At 64.0% G+C, this 11,933-nt stretch overlaps 3 protein-coding genes across 3 annotated transcripts; 1 reads left to right on the plus strand and 2 right to left on the minus strand.

Annotated features, from left to right (window-relative positions):
• Positions 1-82: 82 nt before the first annotated feature.
• On the plus strand, positions 83-1,672 carry LOC62_03G004197 (uncharacterized protein; the record flags this gene model as incomplete). Its single annotated transcript, XM_062770721.1, has 4 exons — positions 83-133; positions 257-369; positions 427-721; positions 755-1,672. 4 exons carry the CDS (start codon positions 83-85, stop codon positions 1,670-1,672), a joined length of 1,377 nt encoding a protein of 458 aa, XP_062626705.1.
• rga2_0 (putative Rho-type GTPase-activating protein 2) lies at positions 1,594-5,484 on the minus strand. Its single transcript, XM_062770722.1, has 3 exons — positions 4,334-5,484; positions 3,105-4,252; positions 1,594-3,049 (listed from the first exon to the last, which is right to left on the minus strand). Exons 1-3 carry the CDS (start codon positions 4,870-4,872, stop codon positions 1,914-1,916), a joined length of 2,823 nt encoding a protein of 940 aa, XP_062626706.1. The 5' UTR covers positions 4,873-5,484; the 3' UTR covers positions 1,594-1,913.
• A 2,338-nt stretch (positions 5,485-7,822) lies between these two features.
• Positions 7,823-11,884, minus strand: syj1 (Inositol-1,4,5-trisphosphate 5-phosphatase 1). The gene is made up of 3 exons (XM_062770723.1): positions 11,611-11,884; positions 9,404-11,564; positions 7,823-9,362 (listed from the first exon to the last, which is right to left on the minus strand). The coding sequence occupies exons 1-3, from the start codon at positions 11,834-11,836 to the stop codon at positions 7,865-7,867; spliced, it is 3,885 nt and encodes a 1,294-aa protein (XP_062626707.1). The 5' UTR covers positions 11,837-11,884; the 3' UTR covers positions 7,823-7,864.
• Between the last annotated feature and the right edge of the window lie 49 nt (positions 11,885-11,933).

An 11,933-nucleotide genomic window follows, 5' to 3' on the forward strand; every position in this document is an offset into this window, starting at 1 on the left:
AAGCAAGAGAGCGAGAGATGCAAAGTCGATTGAGACGACGCAATTCAGTAGTACTCACTCTTCCCCTCACCAGTCCGGCACCATGCGCGTCGCCGTCGTCGGTACCGGCGTTTCAGGCTTATCGGCCGTGTGGGTGAGTGGTGGCTCGGGCAGGCTAGGGCCTGGCGGTCGCGACCGCAGTAGGCTCAGACACCGGCCGGGATCGATCGTCGCCTGGCAACGAACGGCGCCAGTGGTGACGCGCTCACGCACCCAGATCCTCAAAAAGTACTCGGACCACGAAGTCAACGTGTACGAGCGCAACGCGGTCGCGGGGCCGGCGCAGCTCGAGGTCGCGGTGGACGGCAAGGAGGGTGTGCGGCTCGACGCGTGAGTGGCGTGGCAGCGGACCTGCTCCTCACCAAGCTGACATGTCTCTTCCCCCAGCTACCCCCTCACAGTGGCCGCAAGCGACGCCGCAGCCCGCGCATTCCTCGCCGACGCCAGCGTGCCCCTGCGCCCCGCAGCGTCGGGCCTCAGCGCATCGCGCGACGGCCACCCCCTCTGGTCGGCAGGTGACTGGCGCTCCCTCTCCCTCGCCGACGCGCTCAGCCCGCGCGCGTGGCGCCTCGCGCTCGACGTCGCGCGGTGGGAGAGCAGCGGTGCGACCGGCAGCGGCACGCTCGCTGCGTTCCTCGAGAACGAGGGATACTCGCGCGCCCTGTTTGACGACTACCTCCTCGTATGTGCCCCGTGTGTGCGCAGCTGACTCCAGCCGCGCATCGCCGCGTCGTTCCTCACGCCGTCAGCCGAGGCCGCTTTCGCGCTCCCCGCGTCGGCCGTGCTCGCGCGCCTCAGCGCCGCGCGCAGCGCTCGCCTGGCACTAAGTGGCGCCGACCTCGCGTCGTCCGTGGGCGCCACGCTGCCCAGCTACAACCTGCACACCGCCACCAATATCGCGGCAATCAGCAGCCACGACGCGGGCGTGACGCTTACCGAGGCGGGCGGGCAGCAGCACGTGTACGACCACGTCGTGCTCGCCCTGCCTGGCGCCACGGCGCTGCAGCTGCTCCAGGCGGGCGGGTGGGCGAGCGAGGAGGAGCGCGTCGCGCTCGCCGGTCGGGGGCAGGCCGACGCCGTCGTCCGGTTCCGGCCTGGAAGCGGCACGAGCGTCGACTGCTGGACTACGCCGCCCGCGTACGGCGGGACAGAGACGGGCGTCGCGGCCTCGCCTAGCTTCGCGCTTGGGCGCGGCGTCGCGCTGACCGTCTACCCCCACGACGGGGACGTCGGCGCACTCGTGCGCGAGAGCGTGCCCCTCCCGCCTGTCGACGCCGGTGCCGCGGCTGCCCTCGCGGCGGTGCAGAACACGCGCCGTATCTCGTTTGTCGGCGCACATGCGCACGACGTCGGCTCGGCGCTCGCGTCGGCGACGGAGGTGCTCTCGCGCCTCAACGCGACGCCGCCATACCCCGCCCAAGCCGCGCTCTCGCCCCCCTCCGCACTCACCCTCCGCGCCCTCCGCCTCGCTGTCGTCCTCGCCGACACTGCGCGCCGCGCCACCGCGCCCCTCTTCTTCGTCATCGGCTGGCCCGTCGCCTTCGCCCTCGCCGTCGTCGGCCGCGTCGCTGGCCTCCTCGGCCTCCGCGACATCAACGCCGCTGCCACAAAGCTCGGCACCGAGTGGGCCTAACCCTCTCCCTCTGCCTCTGCACCGAGTCCCGAGTCCACCTAAACATCATTATACAAGTCACATCATAGCCACAACCCTGCCACACCCATGAATCGTACATTGGTCGTCGCAAACAAACAACTCGCCACCAGGGCAATCTACCCCCTGGGCTTGACAAGTAACTAAGAAAATATCCACTAACCCCTGATACCACTGTAGTGGTCTATCAGTCTAATCGCTCCAAGAGTGCAAGGCCTATGTATTATGACCGCACAGCGAGGTCGTCGTCGGTCGGGCCAGGGCCCGAGCTCAGCCGCTTCGGGCTGTCGCGCGCGCTCTCGTTTGATCGCTCCGCATTTGTCTCGTCCTTGCGCTTGGTGCCAGTCGTGACCGCCGAGGCGAAGAAGAGAGGTGGTGATCGCCGGATCGCAACAATCGGGTTGACTGGCGGTGTGGTGCCAGACTGCAATGACTCGGACACGGACACAAAGCTCGACGCCGACGACCCACTCGAGTGGGACCCACCCTTGGGCCCGAGTAGGTTGTCGACGCGGTCTGTCGAAGACCGCTGGAACCGATCCGCAATCGGCGTCTTTTGTCCGGCAGCCGACGACGGGCCAAACGCAGCAGCACGCGCAGCGACGGTGCCAGGCGCGTAGTGCGCCTCCTCGATCCGATCCGTTGCCCGTGCCACGTCGTGCGACTCGAGTGACTCGAGCTCCTCGGTCTCGTCAATGTCTTCGGTGTGGCCGCCAAACATCGGGAGGTCGACGCGAACCGGCTCTGGAAGCGCGAGGCGCGGCGCAGTCGTCGGGCTGAAGCCCAGCGTCTGGTCACTCTGGCTTCGGCGCATCAGAGTGCCGCCAAGCAGATTGCCGAGGCTCGGTCGCTTCGAGATGCGGCGCGACGCAGGTGGCTTAGGCTTGTCTGGCAACGACGATGCCGTGTATGCTGGGGATAACGGCAGCACCATTGATTCGTCCCCAAAGTCGACCAGGTCGGAAGGGTCCACCATAGGAGGGTTGTGGAACAAGTCCTGACGGTGGCGGACGAGTACGTCTACGACGTCACCGCTGAGGCGCAGGGTAGGCCCTAGCGACAGCATCAACGCCTGACGGGTCATGCGGTTCGCGCCCTCGTGCTGCGGGATAAAGTCGAGCAGCATGATGACGTCGGCCAGAAGGAACCAATGCGAAGCCGGCAGCTTGCCAAGGACGTGCAGCAATTCGTCCAAGCTTGGGCTGCTGCGCGTCCTAAACAACAGCTCCTCAATCTCGTGCTCAATCGGGATCGGCACCATGGGTGTAGGGAGCTCTCGAATATACGACTTGAAGATGCCCGCCACCGCGTGAGGATCGAGATCGCCAGCGTCGCACAATGACAAGTCGAGATCGGCGCCTGAAATGTCAGCGGGCCTGCACACGTACTCTTGTCCTTTTCTCTCGCCACTCACCTCCGTCAAACTCGCGTCGCAGTCGTACCAGGTGACTGCTACGGCCCGAGATGCGGAAAATGCCCTCCTCCTTTGGACCCCACACAATGAGGCATTCCATAGCCCGCACGACAATTGCTGGGAGGCATTGCCGCCTGCGCACTTCGTATTCCGTGTCGCCTGGTCGTTCGGCGTGCGCATCGACCACGGTCCAGGCTCGTCCTGCCTCTTGCAACTCGCGGCCAAAGACGCGACCGGCGTAGCCGGCCCGGGCGGGTCGCTTGACCACTCCCTCTGCCCACTGAAACGAGTCTGCTGGCGTGGCGGGAGCGAGGTCCGTGGAGAGGAGATCGCGCGAGGGCTTGCGAGCCAACGTGTGACCAAGGGCGCGGTTTCGGGGGCTGACGGACCTCGAGTCGAGTTCGTTGCTGTTGCTTCGAACCGGTGCAAAGCCACCCATGCCGGAAATGCTGCCACCGACGCCGCGCGCGCGGTTCCACCCCTTGGTCACGGCGTTGCCAGCCTGGCCGAGGACGCGTTGGGCGCCGGATGGTAGCCGCTGGTGAGCGGCCGATGCCGTGCTCATGATGCTGTTGTTGGAGGCGGACCGTGTGACGCCGGTAGATGTCGGCTGTCCGCCCCACCAACGATTTCTCGCACTCGCACTTGGGTGGTGGTGCGTCACGGCAGTCGAGCTCGGCTCACGTCCTGGGAGGGGCGGCTGTGGGCGCATTGCCGCGGCAGCGTAGGCGGCGGCGTCGGGACCCGAAGCTGGGACGTGGTCCATAGGTCCAGTGGGGAACTTGCGTGGCGGCAAGGTAGGAGGGACGATGGCTGTTGGCGCCGAGATTGCAAAGGTGGTCGAGGGCCCCGGCGATGCCCGTCCGCCTGCCTCTGCAGGCAAGTCGGCGGCGGAGGACGCCGGTGAGACCGACTTGCTGCCTAGGAGAGGAGCCATGGACGCCCTCTTGAGCCACTTGGCCTTGGATTTGGGGGGAGCTTTAACAACGTCGATAGAGGAACGCGCCGAGTCAAACGAGGTACCTGTGCTCGACAATGTCGCTGGTGGGGATGGCGGCTTTTCTGGCTGAAGGTCTTTTCCCGAGGCAGTTGGGCGGAGGGATGCACGGGTCGCCACGAACAAAGGTGAGATGCCGTCTACTGGTTCGCTGTAGGAGAGAAGGTGTCAGTGCGCGCAAGGCGGCGGCGCCGGCGGACGGCAGAGGCTCCAGCTCACGCCGGATACGTACCTCAAGTCCACAACGGCGGGTTGTTGCGGCTGTTGCTCCTCTGAGCTCGAGCTTGCGCCTGCAATGGGTGGCGCAGAAAGCTCTGCGGGCTTTTCTGGCTTTACTGGGGGAGGCGACTTTGGTGTGGGCGGTGGCGACTTGACTGTGGGTGACGGGGCGCCTGAACCTATTGTCGACGGAGATTGCAACGCCAGCGGCTTGGTCGCGATCACTGGAGGCGTAATGGTCGTTGGAGTCGCTGGCGCCGTCGCAGTCATTGTCGACGCGACCGTGCCTGTATAATCAGCCAGGTTGAGGGTGATGGTGTGCACGGGCAGCGATGCAAGCGCTCCGCTAGCCCGCTTCGAGGGCGGCTGTGCAGGGTCATCACGCATCTCGCTCGCTGGCCGAGAACCGGCCCCAGCGCCGGCAGCACCCTTGAGGCTGAGGCTCGAGCTGTAACTCGAAACACGCGCGCTGGCACGTCGGCGGTCCTCGTTCTCTGAAATCTCGGACAGCGGACGGCTTGCGCGACCGTCTACTACGGCAGTGTCGGCCATGATGGTTATTGTGGCTCGGTGAGATCCCTGGCCGAGGGCCGGCGAGGGGACGCGGCGGCGGGCACACGAGGGTAATGAGGCGTCGAGGGGGGTGATGGAAAAATTGCTCAACCGTTGTTTTGAGTTGTGTCGCGGTGGTGGTCTGAGCGGCGCGCGTCGGTGGTGACGACGTCTATGTATGCGATGGTGAATGGGAGGACGGCGTAGTGTTGAATGGTCGCGGGGGCGGCGAGGTTCTGAATGGCGCGATGGAGATCGAGTCGTTGGTGTCGTGTGTCGTCTTCGTGATGCTTGCTACAATTAAGAGAGGTAATGAACAATGACGAGGCTATGCGCTTGTGACAATGCTGAACGATGCCGCGACGACGAGCATGAAGGCGACGAGGCAAATGCAGTGATAGGGGGATAAGAGGAAAGTGTTGACAAGGAGTTGATGGCACGAGGTTGTGGTGCAAACGCCGCCGCTGGTAGCTGCTCTCTGGTGCAGGTGGTGCTGCTGGTCCAAAGGGTTTGGCTTGTCTTGCTAGCAGGGCCAAGGAGGGCTTGTCTCGGATGGGAATAGGGTGAGGCTTGATTTATTCGTCTACCTCTGCGCTCTGTTGTCTGTCTGGCGGGCTGACGGGGCGTGCACCAAAGTGTTCCGTGTGTCAGGACGGCAGCGGCGGCGGGCGGGGGAGGTAGTGTGCCAAGGAGAGGGGGGGAGGGAGATGAGGGAAAGGTGGGCAGGTGGGGTTGGTGGTCGCGCGGTCGCGCAGGTGTCGTTGGCGGGAGTATACACCCTGTTGCTGCTTGCTGCTTGCTTGATGCAGTAGAGCTACTGCTTGCAGCTACACGTGCAGTTGTCGGTCAGTCGACGACGACGACGACTTGCCCGCGCGCAGACGGATGGGCGGCGGGGAGATTGATGGCGGTGAATGGGGAGTGAGCCAACTGCAGCAAAAGACGATCGGGAGGCGTGTCTGCTGGCTGGCTGGCTGGCTGGGCAGCGCTGGCTGGGCAGAGATGGCTTTTGCGGTGGCGGCCGTGGCGGTAGCGGGCGGGGCCATTGAGGCGTTCTTCGGGCCAAAATAAGACGGCCAGAGGACAATTGGGTAGGCCGGCGGGGTGATTTGCTCGGCTTTGATGTTGATGAACAAAGTGCAACGAACGGTATATGCATCAACGTCGTCGTCGTTGTCCACGACGACGACTGGGGCGAGCAGCGAGTCTGCGAACCAACCTGCGTCCGCAGCAGGAGCAGGTCAGTCGGTGCATACCGACGCGCCGAGCCTGATAGCCCCTAGCGTTTCCTCTTGTCAATTGAGTGTGCAGGAGGCAGCCAGCAGGACAAGCAGCAGCCACCTTGTCGTGCTGTGGGTGCTTGCCACTTGGGGCCGGCGTGCGTGCAGCATGCAGCATGCAGGTGCACACACACCCTGCCTGCCCCCAGTTGAGAACCCTCGCGACCGACGCCTTTCGGCCCTGGAAATGACGTCGGCCGCACCGGCGTGCAGTGCAAGCTCTGCGTGTGCCGTAACGGCGTGCCCCATGTAGGCCGGTCGGTCGTGAGGCTGCTTGCTGCACGGCGGCGTCGTGAAACGGCGGCCTTGCAGCAAGCAGCATGGAGAAACGGAGCGGCCCGACCACTCGCCACATACACAACACGACGCGTGGTGGGTGCGCACGGTGGACGTGCACGAGCGTGCAGTTTTGCATACCGCGGTTCGGCGCGGCGCGCGACGTGGCTACACCCGCGCCGTGCGTGTGCAGTGTGCCGTGCCAGATGGCATGGTCGTGGTCGTAGCTTTTGGCAAGGCAAGCTTGGTGCCTCAGGGCAGGGCAGCCAGGTATGGGTTTGTTGTAAACACCCTGCCCCTGCATCTTGCTTGCTGCTCCTGCTGACGCCGCCGCGGCGGCAACGCCCACACCACACCAACCCACACCGCATACAGGTTGTTTACATATGTTGCTGCTGCGACACGAGCAGGTCTTGCCTCGTTCGGTGTGTTCGGTGCAAAGCCAAGTAGGGTAATGGCGTTTCAACCTCGCGCGTAGTGTCTTCTTCTTCCTCGTTCGCTCACTGGCCCCAGCAGCACGCACGCGCCTAAGTAGGTTTTAGTGAGCAAAGTGGTGACTACTCGTTTCATTAGCGTGACCATAAGCGCCGCGCGATTCAGAACGTAAGCACCTCGGAATAGACAATAGACGGGCGTCGACGCCTACAAAACCAGTCGGCATTCCGCGCAATCGGCGCGCGGCGCGCGGAACGGCGTGTAGTGCACATGCAGATGTCAGCATACAGCAGCATACTTCCGAGGTTCCGCAGGACAGGGTGCATTCAAGGTAGGAGGTAGGAAGGTCCCAAAGTCACGCACGCTCTTCTGGCTCGAGACATGGCCAGCCGGCCAGCATGCCCGTGTCACTTCTTTACTTCACTGCGGCGTCTTTGGCCGCCGCCCAAGTCCCGAAACATGTCCCGCCCGCTCCCTCTGTGCACGCCAAGCAACGTCCATCGAACTCAGAACAGCAGGAAGGCAAAGTGCATCCGCACACTGCGGGACCGTATCCGCCGGCAAGCACGCAAAGCGTCCCTTCAGTCGTAATGTCTGCGAACGCCGCATTACGACAACGGCCCAGCTAGCTCATCTCGCTCGTTGTCGACAAGAACAGGTGAGATCCCATTCATGCGCGATACCGAACAAAGACGGAAGGTGGGCTGTGCGGGCTAGAACATGGACACGAAGGACCGATGCACGCACGCACACGCCTCCCTGCCCTCCTCTCATGTGCGTGCCTTCTCCCGTGTCGTGCACGCGTGCACGACGACGGCGGCGGCCACAAGGCCAGGCAAGGCCAGGCCACCCACCCCACTCAACCAAACCTTGAAACGCACGCGTGACGGTAACGGCACCCGTCACGCAACGGGCCAGAGAGCCTCATACCCGAACCCACTCATCCCCCAACTACATCCATGCAATACATGTGGCGGTGATACAACTGTGGCAGGCAGACACTACGCTCCGTTGCTGGTAGAACTATTGCTCCTCAGCGCCGCCGGCTTTGGCGCCGTCGTCGGCGGCTGCTTGGCGTGCAGCGCCGCGGGCTTGGGCACGACGGCCGGCGCTGCCTTCTTCCCGTCGGGCGACTTGGGCGCTGCGACCGTCGCGGCGGGCGAGAGCACCGGCTTGGGCGCGACGACAGGCGGCGGGGCCTTCTTACCAATATCGATGGGCGACGACGGGCCAGACTTGGGCGGTACTGGCGGCGGGGCCTTGGTCGCCGCTGCTTCCAGCTGAGCGAGCGTCGGTACCGGCTTGCGGCTGGATGGAAGGGGCGGCGCAGGAGCCTTCGCACCCCCGTAGAGCACGGGCAATGGTGCCGTTTTTGCCGCATTGTCGGGCTGCACTGGCAGGGCCAGGCCCGTCGGTGGAGGTGAATTCATGTCCAGCGTACCAGTGCGCGACGTGTTCGGTCTGGGCGGGAGTCTGGGCGGCGCGCTCGCATTGCTGCTCACGGTCGTTGTCGTTGACGCTGTCGAGTTGGAGCGCTTGGGCGCGGGCACGGCAGGCGCGGCACGTCGGGGCGACGGCACAATGACAAAGTCGCCAGTCGACGAAGGGGTCAGCACCTGGCTACTACTGGGGCTTCCACCACCCCCGCCACTGGCGGGTCGTGGCGGTGGTGGCGGTCGTTGTCTGGCAGCATATGGCACACCTGGCACGCCGGGCGCCGATAGCGACGCAGTGCGCTGCGGTAGTCCGCCTGACGCGGCTGTAGCGGTGGGGTAGCCTAGTCTCGCGTACGCGTTGCTAACGGTAGCAGAGAGGGTCGAGGTCACTGGTGTGATGTTGGTAGGCGATGCGTTGTTGAAGGCTCTCGACGGCGCTAAGCCCCGCGAAGGTGCCGCTCGGATAGATGCACTTCGCGCAGGCTTCGAGTCGCGTGAAATCGCGGGCGGCGCCTTGCGATCCGGCCCGGGCGACGGCACAGGCGACGGCGTGAGCGATACCGACGTCAGCTCCTTGACGAGCCCGCGGACACCGCCCTGGGCGGCCGACTCGACCAGGTGGTCGAGGTTGCCGTTGGCAAACTTTTGCTGCGCTACCCGTGCGAGCTCCTCCCTGATGTGCGCTTTCTTGGCGTGATCTACCTGGTCGACCGACCCCTTGGTGACGGCGAATACGGGCCGGTGATCAGAGATCCGCAGCTCGGCACTATTGTACGCCACACACTCGAGGTTGGTGCCCTTGTACAGCACACGGTCCGTCCACGACGGCACGCGCTGCTTCTCGGACGAGTCGTACGTGTCGGTGCCGTTGTCATACTTGTACGTCGGGCGGAAGTTGATCCGTGCTTCCTGGTAATCTTCGAAGACTTGCTTCTCGGACCGAGCGAGCGACAGCTGGTCATACTCGTATAGCTCTGTAAACTCGTTCGCGAGTGCGAGCGGGCGCGCAACGTCATTGCTGAGGTCAATGCGGTAGTTGAAATCGGCGGACCAGACGACAATGCTGTGTTGTCAGCAAAATATCTCCCTCAACCCTGTACCCACTCGTGACTGTCAATCGTCTTGCCGCGGAGGAAGTGAAGACCGCTGACAATGGTGCGGTAGTCGACGTTGCGGTCCTCATAGTTTGACTGCCCGGCTGCCAAGTGACAAGTCATGAAGCACAGCGCCGAGTCGTATAGGTCGAAGCGGATGCCCACGCCGCCCTTGTTCCCGCTCATACCGCCGAGACCAGTCTTCTTGTATGCGTACTCGACGTTGCGGATAAACGGGAGGAGGCTGGACCTGACGACGATCATGAGGGCGGTTCCGACGAGCTGCTCGCTGCGCATGAGGATGTACTCGCCCTCGCCGCAGCAATTTGCAAACGTCTGCATGATGACCGTCTCCCAGACGCGCTTCTTGGCGGGGTCGGTCTGGACGATTTGCTGTGCGGTGAGCTCGACAATCTCCTGGAACGAGATGGCGTAAATGTCTGCGCGGTCGACCTTGCTTGGGAACAGCCAGGGGTCGAGGACGCCGACGGGCGCCTTGCCGTTGACGTTCCATGTGCCAGAGAAGATGGTGACGGGGCGCGGTGTCGCATACTCTTCGCGCCGGGCCTTGAGGGCCGTGTGTACCGAGTCGCCAATCGGGTCGAAGAGCACGACCTGCCGCTGGCCAGCTAGCAGGCCAAGTAGCATGTCAATCGCCTGCTGTTTGCTCTTGTCTTGGAAGTTGTTGATGTAGGCGCGCCCCACCGACTTGGTAGCATCGGACAACAGGCCAGCGAGGGTCTTGCGCCCAGACCTCGTTGCACTAGTGTTGATCGCGCCAGTGCCTGCGTATGTCTTGCTCAAGAGGTCGCCGTTATCCGCCCACAGGTCGCGGTGCACGCTCCATAGCGGCGACGACGAGTGGCACAGGGGCGAGTTGTGGTTTGCCAGAGCGCGGAAGAGAGCCAGGTATGAAATGACCTCTTGCACAAAGTTTGTGCGGTCCAAGCAGTCGAGGCAGTTGACACGGAAGACACCGTGTTGCTTCTCGATCAACGTTCCCGTCGAGAGGTCAATTGCAGTGTAGTCGAATTTGTCGAGTGACGCCTGGATTGGGAGGAGGCGGTTGAAATCCGCGCGTACCGCGTCGTGGCCGCCGTTCTTCACGGCTGTGTGGAAGTCGTAGTCGGTGTATTGCACTGCGTCTTCGGGGATGTTCTCGTCGTCGGCGGCAGCGAGCTCGCTCTTGAGCTTGGTCACATGCGCCTTGTACGCCTCGGACAGCATCTGCTCCGCCTCCTTCGTGCCGAGCAGGTTGACGGCATGCACCGCGCCGTACGTCTTGATGAGGTCGTCAAAGTGCTGGTCGAACGGCCTCTGCGTCGCCTCGAACGGTCGCGTAATCTCCACCTTTTGCTGGAGTGTCTGCAAGCCAGCGGTCGGCTGCTGCCAGAACATGGGCACGCTCCCGCGCACCTGGACATACGACACGGTGATCCCGCTGACGGTCATGAGCGTCTCGGTCTCGACAAAGTTGGCGACGTTGCCGTCGTCGTCGATACCGCGCGTCCTAAAACGTGCGCCGGCACGCTTACAGCTCAAGCGCGAGATCAACGCCAGCGTGCCCATGTCGTCGCGCGACGAGCCGATCGGGAACGGGCGGCTGTCCACAAACCCCTGTATGACCGGCACCAGCAGTGCGTGGGCATCAAGCACGGCCTTGGCGTTGGGCGGCAGCCCAGCGCGAAAGTTCAAAAACGGCTTCAACAGCCGCGCGTTCCACACGAACCGCTCGTCAAAGTCCTCGAGCGCGCCCTGCTCCGTCGCGCCGACGCCCTCGCCGCCGTCGGCGTCGCCGCCCGCGCCCCACGCGCCAGAGCCAAGAGAGGACGAAATGTCCCACGACACGCCCTCGGCGTGGAAGAAGGCGCCCGAGCAGAGATACTTCTTCATCCCGTCGGTGGGGTTCGCGATGCCCGCCTGCGCCGCCTGGCTCATCGTCGGCGTGTTGCTCCCCGCGCGCGTGTAGCTGTCGCCTATTGGGTCGTCGTCGTCGTCTGCGCCGCCGCTCGCGCCGAGCATGTCGGGCGTGTCCCAGAAATTGGAAGAGAGCGAGTAGAACTCGACGGCGAGGACGCGCGCCGGGCGCAGCGAGGAGCCAGGGAGGAGGGGGGAGAGCGGCGAGCTGCCCGCAAGGAGGATGAGGAACGTCTCGGGGATGGGCGAGCGTTCTGCCGGCGTCAGTTAAAGCTAGTGGGGGGGGGGGGGGGGGCTCACCGCCAGCCGGGACAGAGGTCACGCCGAGCACGCCCTCGACGGTCCCCCGCCCGATGGAGATCAGGCCCGTCGTGTCCACCTCGTTGAGGGGGAGAAACTCTGCAACGACGACATTACGCGACGCCTTGGTCTCGCTCGTGCCCGGTTGCCGGAAGACGAGCGCGTGCGACTCGGAGATGAGGAAGAATGCGCGCGGGCTCGGCCGGAGATAGAGCCGCGCTGGCATTGTGCGATGGGGGTTGGGTGTTTGTCGGTGGCCAGGATTGAAAGAGTGTGAGACGCGGTAGAGACAGACGCGGCAGTCGTGGGTGGTTTAACTTGTG

This window comes from Vanrija pseudolonga, chromosome 3, assembly GCF_020906515.1.
Source record: "Vanrija pseudolonga chromosome 3, complete sequence".
NCBI classification, from domain to species: Eukaryota; Fungi; Basidiomycota; class Tremellomycetes; order Trichosporonales; family Trichosporonaceae; genus Vanrija; species Vanrija pseudolonga.

Excerpts from the sequence above, each read along its gene's own strand:
- rga2_0 (XM_062770722.1), bottom strand. The coding sequence starts at position 4,872 with ATGGCCGACACTGCCGTAGTAGACGGTCGCGCAAGCCGTCCGCTGTCC. Across the intron at positions 4,253-4,333 it reads CCCGCCGTTGTGGACTTGAG|CGAACCAGTAGACGGCATCT; the intron begins GTACGTATCCGG and ends TCTCTCCTACAG. Across the intron at positions 3,050-3,104 it reads GCGACGCGAGTTTGACGGAG|GCGCCGATCTCGACTTGTCA; the intron begins GTGAGTGGCGAG and ends CTGACATTTCAG.
- syj1 (XM_062770723.1), bottom strand. The coding sequence starts at position 11,836 with ATGCCAGCGCGGCTCTATCTCCGGCCGAGCCCGCGCGCATTCTTCCTC. Across the intron at positions 11,565-11,610 it reads GACCTCTGTCCCGGCTGGCG|AACGCTCGCCCATCCCCGAG; the intron begins GTGAGCCCCCCC and ends TGACGCCGGCAG. Across the intron at positions 9,363-9,403 it reads AAGACGATTGACAGTCACGA|CATTGTCGTCTGGTCCGCCG; the intron begins GTGGGTACAGGG and ends CTGACAACACAG.